The 23,300-nt window shown below is 40.9% G+C and overlaps 1 protein-coding gene and 1 long non-coding RNA gene across 2 annotated transcripts in view; both read right to left on the reverse strand.

Annotated features, from left to right (window-relative positions):
• Positions 1–4,581: 4,581 nt before the first annotated feature.
• Positions 4,582–7,962, reverse strand: LOC307226851. The gene is made up of 2 exons (XR_013843585.1): positions 7,099–7,962; positions 4,582–6,010 (listed from the first exon to the last, which is right to left on the reverse strand). It is a non-coding gene; the product is annotated as an uncharacterized lncRNA (long non-coding RNA).
• A 4,235-nt stretch (positions 7,963–12,197) lies between these two features.
• SLC27A6 (solute carrier family 27 member 6) overlaps positions 12,198–23,300 on the reverse strand; it is a 39,837-nt gene continuing 28,734 nt past the window's right edge. The window contains exons 6-10 of the mRNA XM_079995557.1: positions 21,578–21,668; positions 19,301–19,499; positions 17,850–17,947; positions 15,555–15,685; positions 12,198–13,033 (exon numbers count right to left, since the gene is read on the reverse strand). Coding sequence (XP_079851683.1) covers positions 12,857–13,033; positions 15,555–15,685; positions 17,850–17,947; positions 19,301–19,499; positions 21,578–21,668 — 696 coding nt within the window. The 3' untranslated portion in view covers positions 12,198–12,856. The remainder of the gene's footprint in view (positions 13,034–15,554; positions 15,686–17,849; positions 17,948–19,300; positions 19,500–21,577; positions 21,669–23,300) is intronic.

Genomic DNA, 23,300 nt, shown 5'->3' on the forward strand with positions numbered 1-23,300 from the left:
ACAGCAGTTGAACTGGGAGCAAATGAGCCTCTACAATATTTAGGACAGATAGTCAACCAGCCCAGAAAAGGCCAAGAAAGAGCAGTTCTAGAAGTGTTTAATATGGGAATACCTATCTCTTATTGAGCACCCTATTTCCAGGTCAATGTGGGTGGTAGAAGCGACTGCAGACATTGCCCAGCATTAATTCAATAACATGAGTACCTATTTGACCAAACAGACTTGTTCCTCTGCAAATGCTGATATAGCAGCACACATATGGATATGTATGTTCTTGAGAAAAGGCTTGCTTGCATCATTCATCTCAATTGATCTCTCTCTATTTGTCCATTGAATACATGTACTAAATATTTTTTGCAGCAAAATATTTTTATCCAGCCTTCCTTCCTCTTAGAGTTTAGTTTCTTTTTTAATCAGTCTTTTCTACAAGTCAATTAAATTGTAGCCATTCAGTTTAAACCAGTTTAGTTTCATGGTGTCTGGTCTGACATTTAGTGGATAACATACTGAAGGCTGCTTCAAACATACGTAAGTCTCCTACAAGTATATTTTTTGTATAGCAAAGTACATGTACATTATGCCGTGAAGGTACATCTCTCCCCCCTCCCCCGCTTTCATATGTGATGGTGTCCACACAGGACATGTGTTATCCCTTATCTGTCTTGTGAGAAGCAACCCTGACAAAATTTTGTTCCTTTGTCCAAGAAAAACTTATGCAATCTTGCTGAGGTATTCTTTTCACCACTGTGACCTACTCTTCTTCCTTCCATCATTTAATGTCAGCCGAGGTCTGAACTGATATCCTCATTTTGTCTATAGTCTCTGGAGACCTGTCAAGAGCTTCCTCAACAAGCTGAGCTCTGCTCAACAAGATTTTCTTCCATCCAGTTTCTTTAGTGTCCTGAATTTTGAATGATAGATAAAGCAGTGACTGCTGTCGAGCTTATTTCCCCAACTATATTCTATGTATTGTATCTGTTTCAAGTCTGTAAGTTACCTTACATTTGCCCTGCTAGCTCCGCTGAACTTTTTAAACCATGTGAACTTGTCAACTTGTTCTACATACTTTCCACTGAATGGTACTTCTGCACACTTTTCCTCTTTAATTTCAGCCACTGTATTACCAGCCTTTATTATGAGACCACAGCTGTATTATCCTCTCCATCCAGGTAGGTATATTATTGTGATGGGAGCACCATTAGGTTCTTAAAATTAACATTGCCTTCTGTGCCCCAAGATGTGGCAGCTGGGCCTTGGTAGATTCTATACATTTTGTTTAATTGATTACCGCATTCATTACTTTGAATTGTATACCACCTTGGGAGTTCAATCTGAACTTGCAGAGCCACTGGCTGGAGGAGATTTGAATGGTGTGGAAGTGTTCCTTTGCTAGCAGAGAAAAGTGCTGCTGGGAAGGCAGATCTGTGGCGGATCTCAGCACACCCATGGAAAGCTTAGTGGGTGTAGATCTACCACTGGTGGTTTCTACTAGCAGCAGACCCTGAAACAAAACATGTTGACATCTGTTGAGTCCAATACCCCTTCATTCTCCCATCTACTGTTCGCAGAATACTTCTGAATACAGTTGTACCTTGGCTTTCGAACAGCTTAGTTCTTGAACGCTTTGGCTCCCGAACTCCGCAAGCCCGGAAGTGACTTTTCCAGTTTGTGAACTATTTTTGGAACCCAAATGTCCGACGGGGCTTCCATGGTTTCCGATTGCCTGCAGGAACTTCCTGCAACCAATCGGAAGCTGTGCTTTGGTTTCCAAAAGCGTTTTAGAAATCGAATGGACTTCCGGAACAGATTCTGTTCTACAGGTGAAACTCGGAAAATTAGAATATCGTGGACTCATGAGAATATCATGGACTCAATATTGCTCTATTTGCAGTCCTTGTTTTGATGATTTCATTTAATATTCTAATTTTCTGAGATTGTTAATTTGTGGTTGGTCACTGTGGGAACAGAAGGCTGAACTAAATGGGACTTTGACCTCATTCAGCCCTTCCTCGGCTTCTGGGCAGGGGGTTCAAAACAAAGTTGGAAAGGCTTTGGATGCAGCTGTAGCTCTGCCATGTCTCTACCCACTTCTGATTACTGTGAATGTCTTGCCCTCAAATGCAGTTTCAAAATTCATAAACGAATAACTGAAGTTTGTTTATTGGAGGGATTTTTACCTTGCTCCTCAGCCAGAAAAGGGTCCCAGTTATCTTCCCACAAGGGCCAACAGTGATGCCAAAATCCAGCATCACCTGAGCTCTGTGACTGAAGTGCAAAGTGTCTGAGGACTGCAACATTCACAGGGAAACCCAAAATGCTTGTTTACAAAGCTATTCTACTACCAACCTTACTGTATGCTTGTGAAACATGGACCACTTATAAACGCCATCTCCAACTCCTCGAAAGATTCTATCAACTGTGTCTCCGAAACAATTTACACATCACTTGGGAAGACAGGCAAACTAATGCCAGTGTCGAAGCAGCGATTCTTCAACATCAACTTCGTTGGACTGGTCATGTTGTTTGGATACCTGATTATCGTCTTCCAAAGCAACTACTCTATTCCGAAATTAAAAACGGAAATTTTTAAAGCATGATGCTGGTGGTCAACAAAAGAGGTTTAAAGACTCTTTCCATGCAATTCTTTAAAAATGTAGTATAAATACTGGGAAACACTGGCCTGCGAGCGCTCCAATTGGAGAACAGCCTTTATCAAAGGAACATTCACAACCTCTCTATAGTTTCTAATTTGACTGAAGTGGTACAGAAATCAAAATTGTTTCTGAAATAATGTGTTTTGTTAAATCTGGCCTTATCTTTAAATTTTGTGCATCACTTTAGGCAAAAAGCAAAATGTATTATTATTTTTTGAACATGGAGATAGAAAAGGGAAGCACAGTTCTTAATTTGACAGCAGGCTTCTTGCCTCTAGAAATATATTATAATTGGGAGCAGGAGGGTAATTGCTTTAGGGATTTTGTGTAGAAAGCTGAGTTGCTGGCTCATATCAGACTCCTGAGCTTGAATTACTTTTTAATACATATTCCTGCCTAACACATTAGCAAAAAGAAAAACTCTCATGCATGCAATTGGTGTATTTCTGAAACAGCTTGCCTATTTAGTGTTAGACATAAAGATCCACCATGCTGATTGTTTCTGCAATTATTTGGGTTTCGATTCATTCATCTTCAACTACTTTGCATTTCTTATCACTTGAATTGATCTAAAGGAATTTCATCAGTTCATTTTTTGGGAGGGTATTGTAGTATAGTAACAAAGGGAAAGATTAGAATGTGAGAGCCAAGCTTGTATTCAGTTAAGAGTCTTCCCTTTCATATTGCTTAAAACTGAAAAAGCAACAGAGTTAATTCAGGCCCATTGCCATTTCTGTAAAGTATGGAAATCCTAACAAAAACACATTTATATAAATAGATTGGTACTGGAAAAAACTGAAAATGAAGCATTAACAGAGGGGATTGTTACAAATGTGCTTTATATCTGATCATCGTATTGTATTTGTACAATTCTTACTTGTACTAAATGGAAATCAGATTATCTTCTAGCTTTTCCTTATAACCATAATGAAATGAATGGGGAAAATCCATTAAAACTGAACCACTGAACAGCCTGCAGATGGACAGCAGGATATAACTGTTTAAATAAAACAGTGTAGGCATGATCCAGTCAAACATAAACACTTTTATGTTAAGCATGCTTAACTCTCTTCCACTAGAGTCAACATGACTCTTAACTTAACTTTGGCTAGATAGTAGCACAAGTATTTTCTTCATACCTTGGGAATAAAACAACACATCATGGAGATATAAACTGGTATGCTGATATGCATAATATACAATTACCATTAAGAATGGAAAATATTTGTAGAAATGTATTATTATTTGACTCGGTCATTATTCAATAACTTGAGTCTCATTTTTATTAACTGAAAGTCTAGAGTTCTCCCAACCAACAGATCTGCTGTTCCATAACATGATATTTCAGGGAAAGTTTGTACATCATTAAAGAGGGGCATATTTTCCTCATAACTAATCTGGAAGTTTCTCTGCTCAGAATTTGGTGGGATTTTCCCATATATTCCTGAGCCACAAAATTGTAAACATACCATAAATAAGTGCTGGACCATAAAGAAGGTTGATCGCCGAAGAATTGATGCTTTTGAATTCTGGTCGTGGAGGAGACTCTTGAGAGTCCCATGGACTGCAAAAAGATCCAGCCTCTCCATTCTGAAGGAAATCAGCCCTGAGTGTTCACTGGAAGGACAGATCCTGAAGCTGAGGCTCCAATACTTTAGTCACCTCATGAGAAGAGAAGACTCCCTGGAAAATACCCTGATGTTGGGAAAGATGGAGTGCACAAGGAGAAGGGGACGACAGAGGACGAGATGGTTGGACAGTGTTCTCGAAGCTACCAGCATGAGTTTGACCCAACTGCGGGAGGCAGTGGAAGACAGGAGTGCCTGGCGTGCTCTGATCCATGGGGTCATGAAGAGTCGGACACGACTGAACAGTTAAACAACAATAACAACCATAAGTGCCTGATTAAAACTGAAACAAAAATATGTTACATTTTAAAAATTCTGGTCCTTTATTATTTATGAAAGCAGCTTATTAATACATTTTGTATAATAAAAAAGAAATCACAGGAACACAGAAAGCCTCATATCAAGCTGGACCATTTGTCCATCTTCGTCCCATACCACCTACTCCGACCAACAGCATCCTTTCTCAAGCAGAGAGCAGGAACATCATCCTTTTAACCAGAGGTGCCAGGGAATAAACATCAGGCCTCCTGCCTGAAAAACATGTACTCTACAACTGAGCTATGCTCCCACTCCTTTATCTTCTACCTTTATTTTTTTTATTAAAAAACCAAACCTCTACAACTGAGCTATGTTTCCACTCCTTTATGTTCTACCTTTATTGTTTATTTAAAAAACACCAGTTAATGTGTTTGTAAAATGAGAAAGGAGCTTGCTTTTAATAAAGTCAAGAAAAACAGCATTTACAGAATTGGTATTTTAGTTTAAGATCTCAGAGATCCATTGTTCATCACTTACAAGGAGTTAATGGGCACTTCTGACTCAACAGCACTGGGTCAAGGGTATGAGGCGTTTATATTGCCTCTCATGCTCTGAAGAGCTTACAATGCAATCAGTGTAAAATGGTAGGAAGGGAAATGCAGTATACTTCTTTTTAAAATGTGCTGAGGTTTCTGTACGGGTGTCTTCTTACTGTCTGTGATTGCACTCAGGGATTTTGGCGTAGATCCTAATTTTCATTCTGTGAATGAAGCTAGATGTTCCCAGCAGCCCCTTTCCTCTTAAACCCTCTCTATCCTCTGAATCTCTGCTCCTGAGGACTGGGGGGAAACTGCCAAAACAGAATGGCATATGGCATATGGCTAGCAGCAAGAAAGGGAGGCTGCGTGGGCAGAAGAGCCTCTTCACTCACACAGAAATCCTTTGAATCCATGCCCCAGTTCAGGGGTAGGCAACCTAAGGCCCGGGGGTCAGATACGGCCCAAATGCCTTCTCAATCCAGCCCGCGGAAGGTCCGGGAATCAGCGTGTTTTTACATGAGTAGAAAGTGTCCTTTTATTTAAAACGCATCTCTGGGTTATTTGTGGGGCCTGCCTGGTGTTTTTACATGAGTAGAATGTGTGCTTTTATGTAAAATGCATCTCTGGGTTATTTGTGGGGCATAGGAATTCGTTCATTTCCCCCCAAAAAATATAGTCCGGCCTACCACATTGTTATGTACTGAAGTTCTCACCCTGGGCCAGCAGGGGGATACTGTAGATAGTTATGCAAATAAGGAATCGAAAGTGACATTCAGTGATTGGGTAGTTTTAGAAAATTGTTACAGTTACATTGTACTGGAGCTCTATATAACCAGGCTGACTGAACCCTTTAGTTCAGTTCTGTCCTGGCCTGTGAATAAACAAGAGCTGTTTGAAGAATCGCTGTGTCGTCTGATATGTTCACCCACAACTTAACACACATAGTCTGAGGGACGGTGGACCGGCCCACGGCTGAAAAAGGTTACTGACCCCTGCCCTAGTTTCTAAGGCAATAGAAATGTAAAGGAACAGAAAGTGGATCGGATAGCTAGTTTCTACAAGAATGGGATTGTGTGCCAGGTGGAGTGTCATAATGCATAGGAGGGAAATTTATCAATCATTCATTGTGCGCTGCCATGAATCTGGCACAGAAGAATGGGACTTAAAAATGTATTAAAATAAATAAGTATTGCTTTACAACTAGGAACACCTTCAAGCGAGGGCTGCTTTACAAATGGCAATTCTCTTAGGGGCAAGGGTTTGGGGTTTTTTAATGAACGAACAAAAACACCTGTTGCGTACATGTAAAAAAGTTTTTGTTTTACTACATGTATATGATAGGAAATTCCTAATGTGCAAGATACAGGTACCCAGTGTGCAAAAGACATCTGCACAACCTTCTTGTATTATTGCAGACAAAGGTATTCTTCCTGTATATTGGCATAGGAACAGAAATCAACGTGTTATCTTTGTTTCATGCTCAAAAACAGAACACTAACAGCACAATCCTATGTGTGTCTAGTCTGAGGTAAGTACGTACAGGACTGCAATTTAATTTATTCAGTTTCGGAAATAAAAGCATTCAGAAGAGTTCTGTGCAGAGAGGGACTACAAGCTGGTTCTAAGTTTTTAAACAAAGAATACTACTGTAGTTCAGAGGCCATTGAGATTAGAAAACATTAAAATAAGGAGGATGTGAATAATTTCTGTTTCAGTAAAATAAATAATGTTGCAGTCCTGCGTGTCAGAAGTAATAGCACAATACTGAATATGTCTACTCGGAAGCATGTCCCACTGTATTAAGTAGTGGCTTGGCCCCAGGTGTACAGAATTGCAGCACAAATTATCACAGAGGTATTAACTTTGCAGAGTTAACAAATCAAAATTGTGGCAGGATTCTCTCTTTTCAACTGTTTATTGCTTTTTAAAAATAAATGTTTATAGACATAACTTGGATATATGGTAAGTTCAGTTCCAGACCACTGCAATAAAGCAAATATTGCAAAAAAAGGGAGTCACACTATTTTTATTTTTGTTTCTCAGTGCATATGAGTGTTATATTTACACTATTAAGCAAAGACTCCCTGGCTGTAGGGGCGGGAGGGGAAAAACCTGGCTCAGCCCTGGCCAGCTCCATTCTCAGGAAGAGAGGCAGTATAGTAAGAAGGCCTCCTTTCCCTGGCTGGGCTTCTTGCTGCTGAACCGACATCCTCACAATGATATATTTCTGTAAAGCACAATAAAGCACTGTGCAATAAAAAGAGGTATGCCTATATAGTTAGGAGGTGACCATTAGGAACAACGGCCGTCTACTGCTAATAGTGACCAGTTTTTGTTCAGCAGAGGGAGATTATACTATAAAATATGAAGCACAAGGCAGCGAAAGATAATTTCACTGTAGCTTTGTTATTCTCTCAATGTCATTTGTTTATGTTGATCATAAACAACGTTTTATTAGGAGATATTTATACAAAAACTATAAAATACTGAACCAATGATAGTCTTGTTAGGGTGTGAAACCTAAGACGCTGGCAAGTTAGCAATGTCATGTGACTTTAAGTAGTCAAGCTCGTTAAGTTGTTAAGTTGCTCAGTATATAAAGAGTGTTTGTTTTCTCTGCCTGGGGGGCGTGAAGCAAAAATGTCTGAAAGCTCTGGAGGTGTTTCTGTTATCTTTCTGCAATAAACCTGTCTTTGGAAAGACAGGCTTCCCTGTGTCGTTATTTCTTTGCTGCTGAGACTCTGAAGCTTGTACTGCAACAAGAATCTCTGCACTGGACTTAATTAATGCTCTGCAAAGAGAACTGTTGCTGGTTGCGCAGCGGAAGTGTTTACTGGACCAGTATACAGACTCTCTTAGGTTATGGATCCTTCTACGTTCCTACAGCTGTATTGTGTGCAGAGAAAGTGAGAGCAGCTTTCGGATGAGAGAAGACCAGCTTGGTAGTAAATCCAGCTCTTAAAGGAACTGAGAGGCTGCAGAAAGTTGAGAGAGCTGCGTAAGTGAAGATTTACAGCTTCATTAGGCTGCAAAAGGCTAGCTTGACCTCCCGTTGTGTTTTTGTTTTGTTAATAAAAACAGAGGACGGTGGTAGGTTGCTAGTGAAGAGACGGAGGGAAAAAAGTTTAAAAGGCTTCAGAGAAGGCTGGAGGCATCTGAAAAGTGAGTAAAACAAATCCCAAGGGGAAAGAGAAGCAAGGGCACACAGAGGGAGTAGCAGCCGACCCCAAGAATGGCTGTGGAAAATTTCCAGGTTCCCTTTACAAAGTTGAACTCTGCTAATTACGTGCAGTGGTCTAAGAGGGCTCAAGTCTGGTTAGAAGCCAAAGAAGTGTGCGCTGACTATGTCCAGAGGCAAAAGCCGTTTGTGGCTGTTGCAGCAGATGCCACAGCAGAGCAACAGGCTGCTGCACATGCTCAGAACAGGGAACATGATAAAATGGACACTAAAGCTAGATGCATGTTGATGGTATCGATAGACGATTCCCAATTACCTCATGTGGAAAATTTAAGGTCTGCATTTGAAATTTGGGAAGCTCTTAGGCGAATTCACCTTAGAGCCACCATAGAGCGTGGGGGAACTAGCAGGCAGAGCTGTAAGGAAGCCTCACAAGTGTCTGCTATGGCCAGCAAGTCATGTTTTCGATGTGGCAGCAGGTTTCATTTGATAGCAAAGTGTCCAGAAAAGCAACAGGAATTTCAACAGTCCAAGGCCAGTTTCCGGAGCTACAGGGGAAGACGAAGTGAGAACTACAAGAATCAACGATCCAGAGGGGGAGCAGGTGCTGATAAGGGACTATCTGCAATGGCAGCACAACAGAGTCCTAAAAGGAGCCAACAAACCTTGAAGTGGATTATTGACAGTGGAGCAAGTCACAGTTTAGTTCCAGCGACATCTAGTGGCAGCTTGATGAACTGCAAGACATTGCCAGTTGCAAAAACTGTGACTATAGCAGACAATAGTAAACGAGAAATGAACCTTAAAGGCACAATTTATGTTAATTGTTTGCAAACTAACCTTCCTGTTTTCGTTCTTCCAGGAATGAAGAATGGACTTTTGAGTGTGTCATGCCTGGTAAAAAGTGGTTTTAAGGTTGAGTTTGAAAATGATGTGTGCACCATTTCGAAACAGGGGAAGGAGCTAGTTAAAATTCCCTGTGAGGATGGGCTTTTTGTTTTGGATGAAGAGCAGTTAGCAGCAGGTAGATGTTCAACAGGTGAAGCACAAGCTAAGTGTGTAAATAAGGCTCCTCATACAGGTTGTGCACATCTACTACACAGAAGGTTAGCTCATATATGCTTTAAGTATGTAAGCAAGATGCCAGATTTAGCTGAGGAGTGTAACATTAAACCCTGTCCAAATTTTCTGGATTGTTGTGCTTGTAAACATGCTAAGGTTAAGACATATAATTATCCTAGATCTGATAGAGTAAGCAAGAAACCCTTTGAACTTGTGCACACAGACGTGTGTGGCCCTATGCCAGTCAAATCGCTTGGAGGTGCGAGATTTATGCAAATTTTGGTGGATGATTTTTCAAGGGCTAGTTGGGTTTTCTTTCTGAAAGAAAAATCACAAGCAGCTTCCATCCTGATGGATTGGATTGAAGAAGTCGAATGTAAATTTGACACCAGGGTGCGTAAAATACAATCAGATCGTGGTGGGGAATATGTGAACCACACGCTGGAGACGTGGTTAAAAAGGAAAGGTATAGTTCATAGACTTACCAATCCCTATTCACCACAGGAGAATGCAGTTGCCGAAAGAAAATTTCGAACATTACAGGAAGCCATTGCTGCTTTGCTGTTTGATTCTGGACTTCCACAGTGGTTTTGGGCTGAGGCTGCACTGTATGCGAATTATACTTTTAACAGAGTGTACAATAGCACAGTAGGCAACACTCCTTACTTCATGCTATTTGGGAAAAAACCAAAAATTGATCATCTAAGAGTTTTTGGATGTCGTGCTTATGTGCTGGTGCCTAGGGCACAACGTAGGAAAGGCGATCCTAGATCTAAAGAAATGTTTTTCTGTGGTTATCGAGCAAACACAAAAGGTTGGAGATTTGTGAATGTAGAAGGCAATCAAACAAAAATCACAATCAGCAGAAGTGCAGAATTTTGTGAACAGGATGGTTGGAATAAAATTCATGGAAATCCCGACATACTATTTGATGTGGTGAACAGTAACAATGAAACTCAGGCCCCAGGGCAGGTATTAGTTCCAGAACAGGCTAAGGAATTTGAGTCTGAGGACGAGGGTGAGAAATCGTCTAGTTCACCCAAGTCTGTAAAGTCAGAATCTTCTAGCTCTTCTAGTTCACCTGTACAGCAAGAGAGACCTGTAAAGTCAGAATCTTCTAGCTCTTCTAGTTCACCTGTACAGCAAGAGAGTGTAAAGTCAGAATCAGAAAGTTCTTCAACTACTAGTGACAAACAGGTGACGACTAGTGATTCTGGGTCAGAGGGGGAAACTGAAGGAACATCACAGGAACTGTTAAGGCGTTCCAAGCGTACCAACAAAGGTATACCTCCTGAAAGGTACCAAGCTATTAGTGTTTGGGCTGGTTTGGCAAATTGCGAACCTGAAAGTTTTGAGGAGGTTTCGCAATTACCCCAGGAGGAGGCCAGTAGGTGGCGTGAGGCCATGCAAAAAGAGTTGAATTCTATGAAAGAACTGGGTGTGATTTCCATCACCAAACTGCCAGAAGGTACCAAGGCAGTAAGTTGTAGGTGGGTGTACAGGATAAAGACAACAGCGATGGGGAAACCAGAGTACAAAGCAAGGCTTGTAGCTCGAGGTTTTACGCAAAGAGAGGGGTTACATTATTCCGAAGTCTATGCACCCACTTCAAGGAGTGAAACCCTTCGGGCACTATTAGCAGTTGCTGCTCAGAAAGGGTTCAAAGTGAATCAATTTGATGTCTCTACAGCTTATCTTCATTCAGACTTGGCTGAAGAGCTCTATATGGAGCTACCGCCAGGATTGAAAGTTGGTAAATCAAATCAGGTATGGAAACTACATAAATCTATTTATGGACTCAAGCAATCTGCTCATAATTGGAACGAGTGTTTGAATGACGTTTTGGTAGGCATTGGTTTTAGCAGGAGCAAGGCTGACAATTGCTTATATTTCAGAGGTTCAGGAGATGCTCAAGAATCTTTGCTTGTTTATGTAGATGACCTGATTTATACTTCAAAGACACAAGAACATGTAAAAAAACTAGCCAAAGAATTAAATAAACACTTCAAAGTTAAGAATCTTGGTGATATAAAGGTCTACCTTGGTGTTCAGATAGATAGGACCAAAAATGGCAGTTTTCTACTGAATCAAAAAGGCAAGATATTGCAAATGTTGAAAAAGTTTGGCATGACGGAGTGTGCAGGTGTTAGAACACCAATGGAAATGGGTTTTGTAAAAGACAATGAGTTCAAGGATAGTGCTGAATTCAAGCGTGCTGAAATCTTTCAGTCAGCACTGGGAAGCTTACTTCATCTTTCGCAATGGAGTAAGACCAGACATTGCTTACGCTGTTAACTTACTCAGCAGAGAAGCTTCAAAACCTAGTGTAAATGCATGGAAAGGAATTCAAAGAGTGTTAAGATATTTACAATACACCAAAGATTTTTGCCTTGAATTATCTTCTGAAGGACAAGCACAGATTACTTGTTGGGCAGATAGTGATTGGGCAAATTTAAAGGATAGAAAATCAGTGTCTGGCTGTGTAATAAAATTTGGTAACTCTCTGATTGGGTGGAGATCCAAGAAACAGAACCTGATTGCTTTGTCGTCAACAGAAGCTGAGTTCTGTGCTTTATCTGAGTTATGTAGAGATCTAGAATTTTACAAATGCTTGGCACAAGAGATGTATGAAAAGGCCATCACTCCAATCACTGTATGGGGTGATAATCAACCGTGTCTTAAGTTAGCACAAAATGGGCAGTTTAAAGGTCGTACAAAACATTTGGATATCCGCTTTCAAAATGTATGTCAAACGGTAAAAGCAGGAATTGTTAAATTAAATTACTGTCCCAGTCATGAAAATCAAGCTGATGGTTTTACAAAACCGCTTGGGTTTCAGCGGCATGAAAACTTCTGTGAAGAAATGGGTCTGAAGTAATTTTGTTTTTGTATTGCCAGCGAGAGGGGGTGTTAGGGTGTGAAACCTAAGACGCTGGCAAGTTAGCAATGTCATGTGACTTTAAGTAGTCAAGCTCGTTAAGTTGTTAAGTTGCTCAGTATATAAAGAGTGTTTGTTTTCTCTGCCTGGGGGGCGTGAAGCAAAAATGTCTGAAAGCTCTGGAGGTGTTTCTGTTATCTTTCTGCAATAAACCTGTCTTTGGAAAGACAGGCTTCCCTGTGTCGTTATTTCTTTGCTGCTGAGACTCTGAAGCTTGTACTGCAACAAGAATCTCTGCACTGGACTTAATTAATGCTCTGCAAAGAGAACTGTTGCTGGTTGCGCAGCGGAAGCGTTTACTGGACCAGTATACAGATTCTCTTAAGTCTAAGGCTAGCCTTGGAGTAAATCTTACTGAATTCGATAGGACTTACTTCTGAGTAGACATGCCTAGGATTGCACTACAAGAGGTAGATTAGTATGCACTGATGGTCAAAACACAGAAAGATTAACACAGCACAATCCCTCCCTAATATTTACTGTAAAATTCAACAGTGTACATCTCTTCACCAGGAGACCATACAGAATATAGCTGACAAACATGTTTAAAGTTTTGTCTTGTCTTGTGCAGTAGCTTGTAAAATCCTTATTAATAAACTCTAAAGTTTCACTTGTCCAGATAAGATTCTATCGTGCAGTTCTTCAGTTAATAAAACGTAAGACTTCTTACAACTGTCCAAAAAATATAGTGGGTCACTGATTTCAGATGGATTAAATCCTTCCTGGACCAACTGAAATTTTTGTTGCTTGAAAGTTCCTGTGACTTCCATTACTTCCTACAGGCAAAAGAGAAGATTTTTAGTTTGTTTACTGTAAACAAAACAGGCTCACCAAGAGATGTGTTACATCTTCATCTGAGGGGAGATGAATATCTTCAGAGTCTGAGGCTACCTTTGAATAACTCATGAAACCATGATGCAGCATGATGCGAATGAACCACAATGACCTTGGGTTGCTTATAAGGCCAAGAATCTGGGAGGTTTTGCCTCTGTTTTTAGTTAACCACAATTTGCCATATTCTCCAGACCTTGAATTTTGATTAACACCAACTGTAGTCAGTTTCAACAAACTAGTTCCATAACCCTTGGTTTGAATTTGACATGTTTGAAATTAACAGTTAACGTTAATGACATATATATTTTTAATGTCCCATGACATTACAAACCAGAAGCAAAACTAAATGCTTCTTTAACTCCTCAGCCACAATGCTGGAGGAGAGAGAGAGAGCATATGATTGCAAGGTTTGTTCTTGCTCATGTACATCACAATAAACCATGGTTTAACATGAAATGCAAAATGCAGGTTCATTAACTTGGTTCTCACAAGAAGGAAATCCAAACTATGGCTTACTGAGACCACATGAAAGTCTGAGCTATGAGTTGTAGTCAGTAACAAACTTTGAACACAGCTTGTGATTAGTGAGGAAATAAATCCTGGGAGGCTGCACATTTCAACTGTCTCGGTAAGCTATAGTTTGCCTCATGGAGTTCTGAAGCTTGTGTATGGGATCTTTGAAGCAGAATTTATAAAAGTAGCTTTATAATATACCCATATGCTACAATTTGCTGAACTTTTAAATCTATAAATTTGTTTGGAAACTGTAAAGATTATATTTGATACAAAGATTGATACAAAAGGTTTTAGCTGCCCACATCAATTTCCTCTGACTCATACAACTGTCACAGAAATCAAAGATGGAAAAGGCAGTGAGGCTCATCTCTATACTGACACATGGCTTATTCAATTTTTAAAAATCCTTTGCCCAACCAAAAAAGTGTTCTGCAAAAGCCAGTAAGGACAACTAGGTATATCTACCAAGGCATGTGGTCATATATACCGTATTTTTCGCCCCATAGGACCCACTTTTTCCCCTCCAAAAATGAAGAGGAAATGTGTGTGCGTCCTATGGGGTGAATGCAGGCTTTCACTGAAGCCTGGAGAGCGAGAGGCATCGGTGCGCACCGACCCCTCTCGCTCTCCAGGCTTCAGGAAGCTATCCGCAAGCCTTGCAAGCCCGGTGGGAGTTGCTGCGGGCTCACAAGGCTTGCGGGCAGCAGCCTGCAGCCGCGGCGAGTGTCCCCAAGCCTTGCGCGCCCGGCGGGAGGTACTGCCGAGCGTGCGAGGCTTGGGGCAGCAGCCTGCCGCCCGAAGCACAGGGAGCCCTCCGGAGGGCTCCCCGTGCTTCGGGCGAGCGTCCGCAAGCCTTGCGCGCCCGGTGGGAGGTCCTGCCGGGCGCGCAAGGCTTGGGGCGGCAGCTTGCCGCCCGAAGCATGGGGAGCCCTCTCTTTTTCCTGTTTTACTGTGTGAGGAAATACACAGAGATGCATTTGCTCAATTCAAAAGCAATTCTTAACGGTCTTCCTATTAGAAGCAGAGCAAAGCTAAAGTCTTGCAGGATTCAGTTCTTAGTATGTATCTTTCAGTCTCACCCAAGAGCAGCCTTTATTACCTCCCAGTACCCCTCCCTACCAGATATTGATGCAGGCAAGGACTCCCCCCCCCCCCAGTCCCCCTGGCTCACAATATTCCCATTTACAAAACGTGGTGGCCAACAGATGTAAGCTGAGACTGTATTTATTTTATGGATAGCCAACACAGTGCATTCCATATGCTGTCGAATGACAACTCACTCCTGCCCATTGGCCATGCTGGCTGGGGTTGGTGGGAATAGTCCAACAACAACATCCAGAGGATACCATGTTGGCCAGCCTTGACCCAACTCTTGATTCAGAAGTCACCACTACAAACAACTGTTTAACTGACTTCACTTTTCAAAGCAACGTGACAGTCAGTAGCAGCTGGAACTACTGACCATTGTTGCTGGAACTACTGACCATTGGCAATGCTGTCTGAGGCTGATGGGTACTGTATTTTAGGTCAAAGGATCTGGTGGGCACCAGCTGTGGGGGGGTTGAGTCTGCTATTATGTAATTTCTAATATGCTCTGTTCTAGATGCGGAATCTCTACATTCCAACATTATTTCTTTTGCCAGTCGAAATTTCATTTTGTTATTCCTGATTCATGTTTCTAATCCCACTAATCCCTTTATATTATCTTTCCTGGGGTACACAACTCTTTCCAATTTAGCATAATCTGTAGTTTTCATTAGTGTGCTATCTAATTCCAACTTGTTAATGGAAATGGTAAAGAGGACTAAATGTACAACTGATTAGGTAGCTTTCTCTGAAGTCATCACTTAGTGCTCAGTATGTGTGGCTTAGTAGATCACTGAACTGATTTCCTGCTAATGATTAAGAAGCTTGGAGACATGCCTACGGTGCTTCGTATATTATTACCTGGAGTCTTAAAAAGAGCGGACAGGCATAGCTGGGCAGATACATCACCACATGTTGATAAAGTTGTTCCAGATCTAAAGACTTATTAGGCTTTAAGATGACAGAGGCCATTCCTGCTTTTCCTTCATAACCTGCAGGGGATTATTAATGTTATATCCATTAAAATTCAAAAATGCCCAGCTATCAAATGATATAGTCAGTACTTCTGATATTACACCATAGTATTGCTTTTGGATAAATGAAGAAAACACCATAATAATTCATGGTTGTGGTTGCACATCACCACCCTGTTTGTCTGAGCTTCTTTCCATAACTGTTTAAGCCAGAAAGCTGTATGGGTCACTTAAATCTGTGCTTGCTACAGTGAAGCGTATCTGGTTCAGATTCCAAGCTAGCAACACAAGGACAGACTTGTGTTAATAGAGTATACAGTCTGTTGTTTCTTTTTCCATAAGGGCCCTTCTAAATGCCTATTCTAGTTTTCAGTATTGGGAGTGAAAAATGCATTTTACATTAAATGGATGCTCCTGAGCTTGAGGGGGAAAAAGGGGGGGGGGAAATGAACAAGAATTGTTTTAGTAATACTGCAGGGAGATGGTATTCTTGCTGGTGCATCGAATCTGTTTCCAAACATTTTAAATAGCTATGTGAGTGCTCCTATAGGAATAGTAAAGTTGGGAGCATTCAGGTTTCAGCAGTTGACACAGTGACTTCTACCCATGGGAAACAACTGGGGTTTCTCTATGGTATTTTCGATAGCTTATGGCAATGAGGCAGCAGAGATGGCATTAAAGCGAAGGAGCATAAGACTTGATTGTGACTTCATAGGTTAGAGCTATGTGAATGTCAGACCTGTAGCAAAGGCAGCGGTTAAAAAACTGTACTTCTCTTTCATTCTGTTAGATGCTTAGCATAAAAACAATGCTAATTTCAAATGCAACTCCCCACCTCTGCAAAACTGTCATAATGATCCCAAATACATTTATTGTAAGCTTTGTTCACTGTAAGCTTTCTAAGCAAATATTTCCTCTGCTGATTAACAGAATTAAAAATCTGCAAATTAAGTTATTTACATTTTAGCTAGCCCTCTGTGTTGTTTAGTTTTCGTTTAGTTTTACGCATGCGACGTTCAATGCATGTGTGAACATTTTCTTCCGTCCTCCATTCCAAAATAAGGCCATATCACAAACTACTTAAGGCTAAAATACTATATGCACATTTAATGTGGCTCACTTCTGAGTAAACACGCACATAGGATTACATTGATAAAAACTGGTTTCCCGGCATAGGAAATTTTCTCTTTTGAAAATAAGAACAAAGCCTCAGTATGGGAGGCAACTTAGGGGGCAATACAAACCTCGTTGGAGCACAGTCACCAGCACATCATATACAGATCTATTACTGATGCTGGCCAGGGTGGAAGGTGGAATGGCAGGAAAAATGCTGTTTTGCTGTGCTAGTTCCTAGGCTGATGCACTGACAATACCTTTACCAGGCCTGTTGCTGCTACATGATAACAGCAGGGATGCAGCTGCAAATGCCCCATTTCCATTTAGAGGAGTTCCACTTTGGGGTGTTCCTTATTGGTGGGTCAGCCTCACTGTCAGTGAAACCCCTCTGGCAGATATAGGTGGGTTCAGTTGAGGAATGTGTCCACCTCGTCAAAAAGCCCTCCAGCAGAGCTGACTGGGAATTTAGATAAGTGTGATGCAAATGGCATCTGCTAATATCTCTGGATCATATCATAAGCTTGTTTGTTACACACTGATGTAAAGGTAAAGGTAAAGGTACCCCTGCCCATACGGGCCAGTCTTGTCAGACTCTGGGGTTGTGCGCCCATCTCACTCAAGAGGCCGGGGGCCAGCGCTGTCCGGAGACACTTCCGGGTCACGTGGCCAGCGTGACATTGCTGCTCTGGCGAGCCAGAGCCGCACACGGAAATGCCGTTTACCTTCCCGCTGGTAAGCGGTCCCTATTTATCTACTTGCACCCGGAGGTGCTTTCGAACTGCTAGGTTGGCAGGCGCTGGGACCGAGCAGCGGGAGCGCACCCCGCCGCAGGGATTCGAACCGCCAACCTTTCGATCGGCAAGTCCTAGGCGCTGAGGCTTTAACCCACAGCGCCACCTGCGTCCCACTGATGTACACTGTACACACTGATGTACAGTCTTTCAAATTTCATTACTGACTTCATTTTTTAAAAAAGCTTCCTTCTTAATGAATGTCCCTTCGATATTAGCAGATGCCATTTGCATCGACACTATTTACAAAGTAAAATGCGGAATATTATCCTTACCTTGTACAGAAACCCCATACACGTTGGCTTCCTGTATGAAATCCAACATACCGATGACATCAGAAATTTCGGTAGTAGCAACGTTTTCCCCTTTCCATCTAAAATGAAATGTGTGCAGATAAATATGCATGGTACCTCATGATATATGCAATTCTGCTTTTTTAATTTTAACCATGCAGAAAAATACCAAGTTTGCATTTCTTTTATGGACTGTTCTCTGCAAAACAGGAATATTGCACTTCATTTGGGATTTTGACAGTATCTGCTCATTACTGATAAAACTATGATTTATTATCACTTAAAGGCATGATGAGCTTTCAGGCATATGCACCCCCCTTTTCCTTCACGGTCATGTGAAGATTGGCTAACTGGAAATAGATGGGGGAGGGGGGAATCGAGAGCTGAGCATTCATGTTCAAACCCTAAACTGTGGTTAATAACCGGATTATTGAAATAAACTTTGCTTAATTTTTTTAAAACTTGGCTTGTTTCAGTAAACCATAGTTTAAAGGTAAAGGGACCCCTGACCATTATGTCCAGTCGTGGCCGACTCTGGGGTTGCGGCACTCATCTCACTTTATTGGCCGAGGGAGCTGGCACACAGTTTCCGGGTCCTGTGGCCAGCCGCTTCTGGCAAACCAGAGCAGTGCATAGAAACGCCATTTACCTTCCCACCGGAGCGGTACCTATTTATCTACTTGCACTTTGATGTGCTTTCGAACTGCTAGGTTGGCAGGATCTGGGACTGAGCAACGGGAGCTCACCCCATCACAGGGATTTGAACCGTCGACCTTCTGATCGGCAAGTCCTAGGCTCTGTGGTTCAACCCTAAGTGCCACCCGCATCCCAAACCATAGTTTACTGGACCACAATTGATCTGCTCCAGACATAATGCTTAACTGCAGTTAGTTAAAAAGCTTACAATCTCTTATCTGCTGCTCCAGAGAAGAAGAGAGAATGAGTGTGTGGGATGAAGGCTTCCCCAGGCTTTTGTGAATGTAACAAAAAAACACAGTTGTAGCCAATGTCAGCCCTACTCAAAGTAAACCCATTGAAATCAAAGGACAAGTTATTTTTTAATTGTTCTACACTGAGTAGGACAAATACCACCCTTTATCATTACCAATACACCTTTTGACTTCAATATCTTGTGGAATTAAACTTACAAAGTTTAGCTGTGAATTTAAGTGTTAGAAAAATCAACCTGTAAACTTCAATGCAAAGCATATTATTAGAGCATACAGGTGGTGTAGTAGGCAAATGTATTCCCTGTTTCTTACGATTAGCTATTTCCAAGGATTTTTATTTTTAGGTAAAATATTCCCCCCCACTTGGTGAAAATGTTTGTAGTCAGATGTAGGGTGCACTGGGCATAGAACAAAAGTGTAAGCAGCACTATCTGTTCACACCCACACATATTCAGATGGTTTAAGTTTTAATAGTAGCTGTACCTGAATGTATCTCCTGTCCTGTCCCAAAAATAAAGGAAGTTATCTTGATCTTGAAATATCAGGTCCCCTGTATTGAAATAAAAATCTTCCTTCTTAAACACGCCACATAGTAATTTCTTTTCTGTGTCTCTCTTATTTCCAGCATAGCCAAAGAATGGATTCTTTGAGTGTACTTTGGATATTAAGAGGCCAGGCTCACCTGCGTGTAAAATTGTGGAGGAGAAGACAGATGAAAGTTAGCTCAGCACAATCTGTAATTATTTACCAAGCTGTCTAAAGCTATCAAAAGGACAGAATGCCTCTTGAGTATCATAGCAAAAAGTGTTTGCGTGTATGCGAGTTTCTCTTGCATTGCCTCTCTTGTCAATCCAAAGTGATCACAAAATGCTGACCAAGAAGCATGTTGATTCACTCTAAAAGATCCTAAGAAAAACATAAAGGCAGCTTTATTCTAAATTATTATACTATGGCCATGATAAATCAAAAGCAGACTGTAATCAACATACAAACTCAAGACTTCTCAGGAAGGAAAATATGCCACCCATGTACAGAATCCAACTGGACTAGGAGTTAAATCTCACTTTAACACTGGTGATGGGATAACATTCTCCACCAGACCAGAGTGCCGCAGACTAACTTAGGGAGCAGAGAGAATGCTATTTTGGAGGACTGGGAGAATGGTTCTGTCACCTGGCATTTAACAACTGAAGCAGGTGCTTCATTCTGCCTACTGGTAGAGTGGGCCATGCCAGAACTCTCACATCCAGATGTACTGCAATTTGATAACTATGTCTCTGATACATTTGGGCCAAAAAAATGGGGGGGGGGATATATATGGAGAGAAATAGAACTTAAGAGGGACTGCTTATCATGTGGTTTTAAGGCCGCATTTGGGTTGAAAAAATAATAATTCTGGGCCATTTAGAAAAACTGAAGGCTCTTTCCACATACAGGAGTTTGAACCTCGACATTTCAACACCCAAATTTCAGGGCCTGTGCATAATGCATGCTACCTTGGTCTTCAGATAACTGAGTATGCCCTTGCAGTGGTTATTTTTTTTGGGGGGGGGGGAATAGGACAGAGTGGATATTATAGACATGGATTTCCCAAGATCAGGTTGCGTATATTAAGCAAAATCAACATACAAAAGGGAAATTCCAATCTAGAAAAAAAAAACCAGTGTAGTTTTTCTAGCAAAAATGTCAAGTGGAAGCGTTATGAGATTGCCTTCCCGTGGTCTCATTATTTTCCTTAAATATGGATTAAAGAAGAAATAACAAAGAATCCCAAATAAACTGAAACAATATGAGCTATAAGCTTGTTAGAATTAAATAATTGTAAATATGTAAATAATGTACAAATAAAAAGAAAACTGTTTCACAATCTGGCCACCAGATGACAGCAGTGGCTTGGCGTTATTTGATCCCTAGCTATGCATTTTAAAATTCTGGAGACTTTTCTAGCAAGTACAATAGCAACCTCTCTAAGTATGAATAACGAGTAAGGCTTTATATCAGAGCAACTGTTAAGAATTTGCATCGCTGACAGCATGGAAACTGTGACAGGCTTGGCGAAGTACTCAACGCTAGGGTCTCATAAGCACATTCAGTTGTGATGCCATCTTCGCTGGAAGTAAACTCATGTAACACAGTGGTTGTAATATAACTGAGTTACACATGGACTCCACTAATGCTTTTCTAGTTTATTAAGTTCAACAAGCAATGTGACGACGTTTTACCAGAACTCCACAGTGTTTTTCTGATATTTCAAATTTGTCAATTTCTGTCTCCTTGTCCTACAGAGCAGGACTTACCGTATTTTTCCATCTATAAGATGCCCCCATGTATAAGACCCCCACCTATTTTGGGGGACTCAGTTTTAAAAACAGTTTCAGGTTAAGAACGGACCTCCGGAACGAATTTACTTAACCCAAGGTACCACTATATATAATTTTGTTGTAATGTCTATGTGCATCTCTGTGTACAAACAAGCCCTACACCTTTAGCAAAACCTGCCTTATTATATTTAGGTTTTTCTCAGCAATCCTTAAAAATTCAAGCTAAGATTCTCAGCATCCTGAATGATACAGCTTGGTCCAGGGATTCACAGTACAACAATGGCCAAGGTGGTTTCTCTCGATACGACTAAGGAACAGTGACTATGCCTGTTAAGAAACCGCAGTCCTATTAAAGTATGTGTTCTTGTTTTCATTTCAATTAGGCATCCAATACCTCTGGAGTATCTATTGCCATCAAAATTCAGGATAAAATCCTTACCTTTCTTAACTCTTTCACACCATCCGTGTTTGTTTCTGATTGGCTCTCCTTTTTGCAAATCATACTTGATTAAGTCGAAAGGGAAAAAGAGCTTAAAGTAGAAAGAAAAAATGGGCTCAGTAATGTTTAGACAGTGACATCTTGTGGCAACATTCAATAATGTACATTAAATGAGTTGTGTGCTCTACTTAATGATTGTACTTACCTAAAAGTAAGCTTTTATGAAGATGCAACAAATACATTTTAATTGTAATATTCATATTGTAAACTACTCATAGTACTTTTGTTATTGTCTGTATATTTGTAAATAAATAAACATGGGGAATATGTAAAACCTTGGGCACCAATGCTGTAAAATGAAGTGATTTCATATACCACTTTCAAAAGCTCTAATGTGCTTACCAAGTTATACAAAATGCATTTCAAAACTTTCTCAAATGTCAGATTGTGAAATTCAAAAAATGTTAGAGGTAAATCAGGGGGTGGGAAACCTGTGAGCCTTCAAACATTGCTGAACTACAAACCCTATCATTAGACCATAGCTGTCAACTTTTCCCTTTTCTTGTGAGGAATCCTATTCGGAATAAGGGAATTTCCCTTAAAAAAAGGGAAACGTTGACAGCTATGCAATTAGACATGCTGGTTCAGTCTGATAAAGAGTTCAACAACATCTGGAGGGCTGCAGATTAGTCACCCCTGGAGTAAAGGAATAGATAAAATTGTGGCAGTCAAAATATAGATCCACTAGCTATAGAAAGCTGCATTCTCATGTCACATTTGCATGTGTTTCTAGACAACAAAGTGAAGAGGCTCTTCAGAATATTACAAACGGTTATAAATAGTCAATGAGTCAAAGTATTCCTTCAATGACCACCTGTTGACTTGCTTCCCTGCTAGCTCAACAGGAAGGCCACTTTCAACCTACACAATTACATACACTATATACACTATGAAAAGGGAGTCACCTTACAGTATCAATGACATACAATAAGATACATATGAGTAAGTTTCAGATATAACATGCAACTTTGGATCCATGTTAATTTGCAGAATATATCGAAAAATGTCCTGTTTCACAACTCATGCTAGATTAAAACAAAACTAAATAAAAAAATGTTCTTCCATTTGCAGAAGAGGATGTGTATTTTTTCCCTCACAAATGGAATCCTAACAACTGTTACAGAACTTCCCTCTCATAAAGGTAAAGGTAAAGGTAAAGGTAAAGGGACCCCTGACCACTAAGTCCAGTTGTGACTGACTCGGGTTGCGGCACTCATCTCGCTTTATTGGCCGAGGGAGCCGGCGTACAGCTTCCGGGTCATGTGGCCAGCATGTGGCAAACCAGAGCAGCGCACAGAAACGCCATTTACCTTCCCACCGGAGCGGTACCTATTTATCTACTTGTACTTTGATGTGCTTTCGAACTGCTAGGTTGGCAGGAGCAGGGACCGAGCAACGGAAGCTCACCCCGTCGCGGGGATTCGAACTGCCAACCTTCTGATCAGCAAGTTCTAGGCTCTGTGGTTTAACCCACAGCGCAGCATGTAAAATCTTCTGCAAGCTCTTGTGCTGGTATTGCTAAATAGCACTAGCATTTATTTTCCTTCCACTCATTCTTTGAATCCAATCCATTCAGTATGACTATTTGAAGCAAACCATGTTTGTGAATTGGTGTATAACAGCATAAAACATGCCAAGAACTATGTTACCTCCATCTTTAGAA

Source organism: Podarcis cretensis (genome assembly GCF_951804945.1).
Source record: "Podarcis cretensis genome assembly, chromosome: 11".
Taxonomy (NCBI): Eukaryota; Metazoa; Chordata; class Lepidosauria; order Squamata; family Lacertidae; genus Podarcis; species Podarcis cretensis.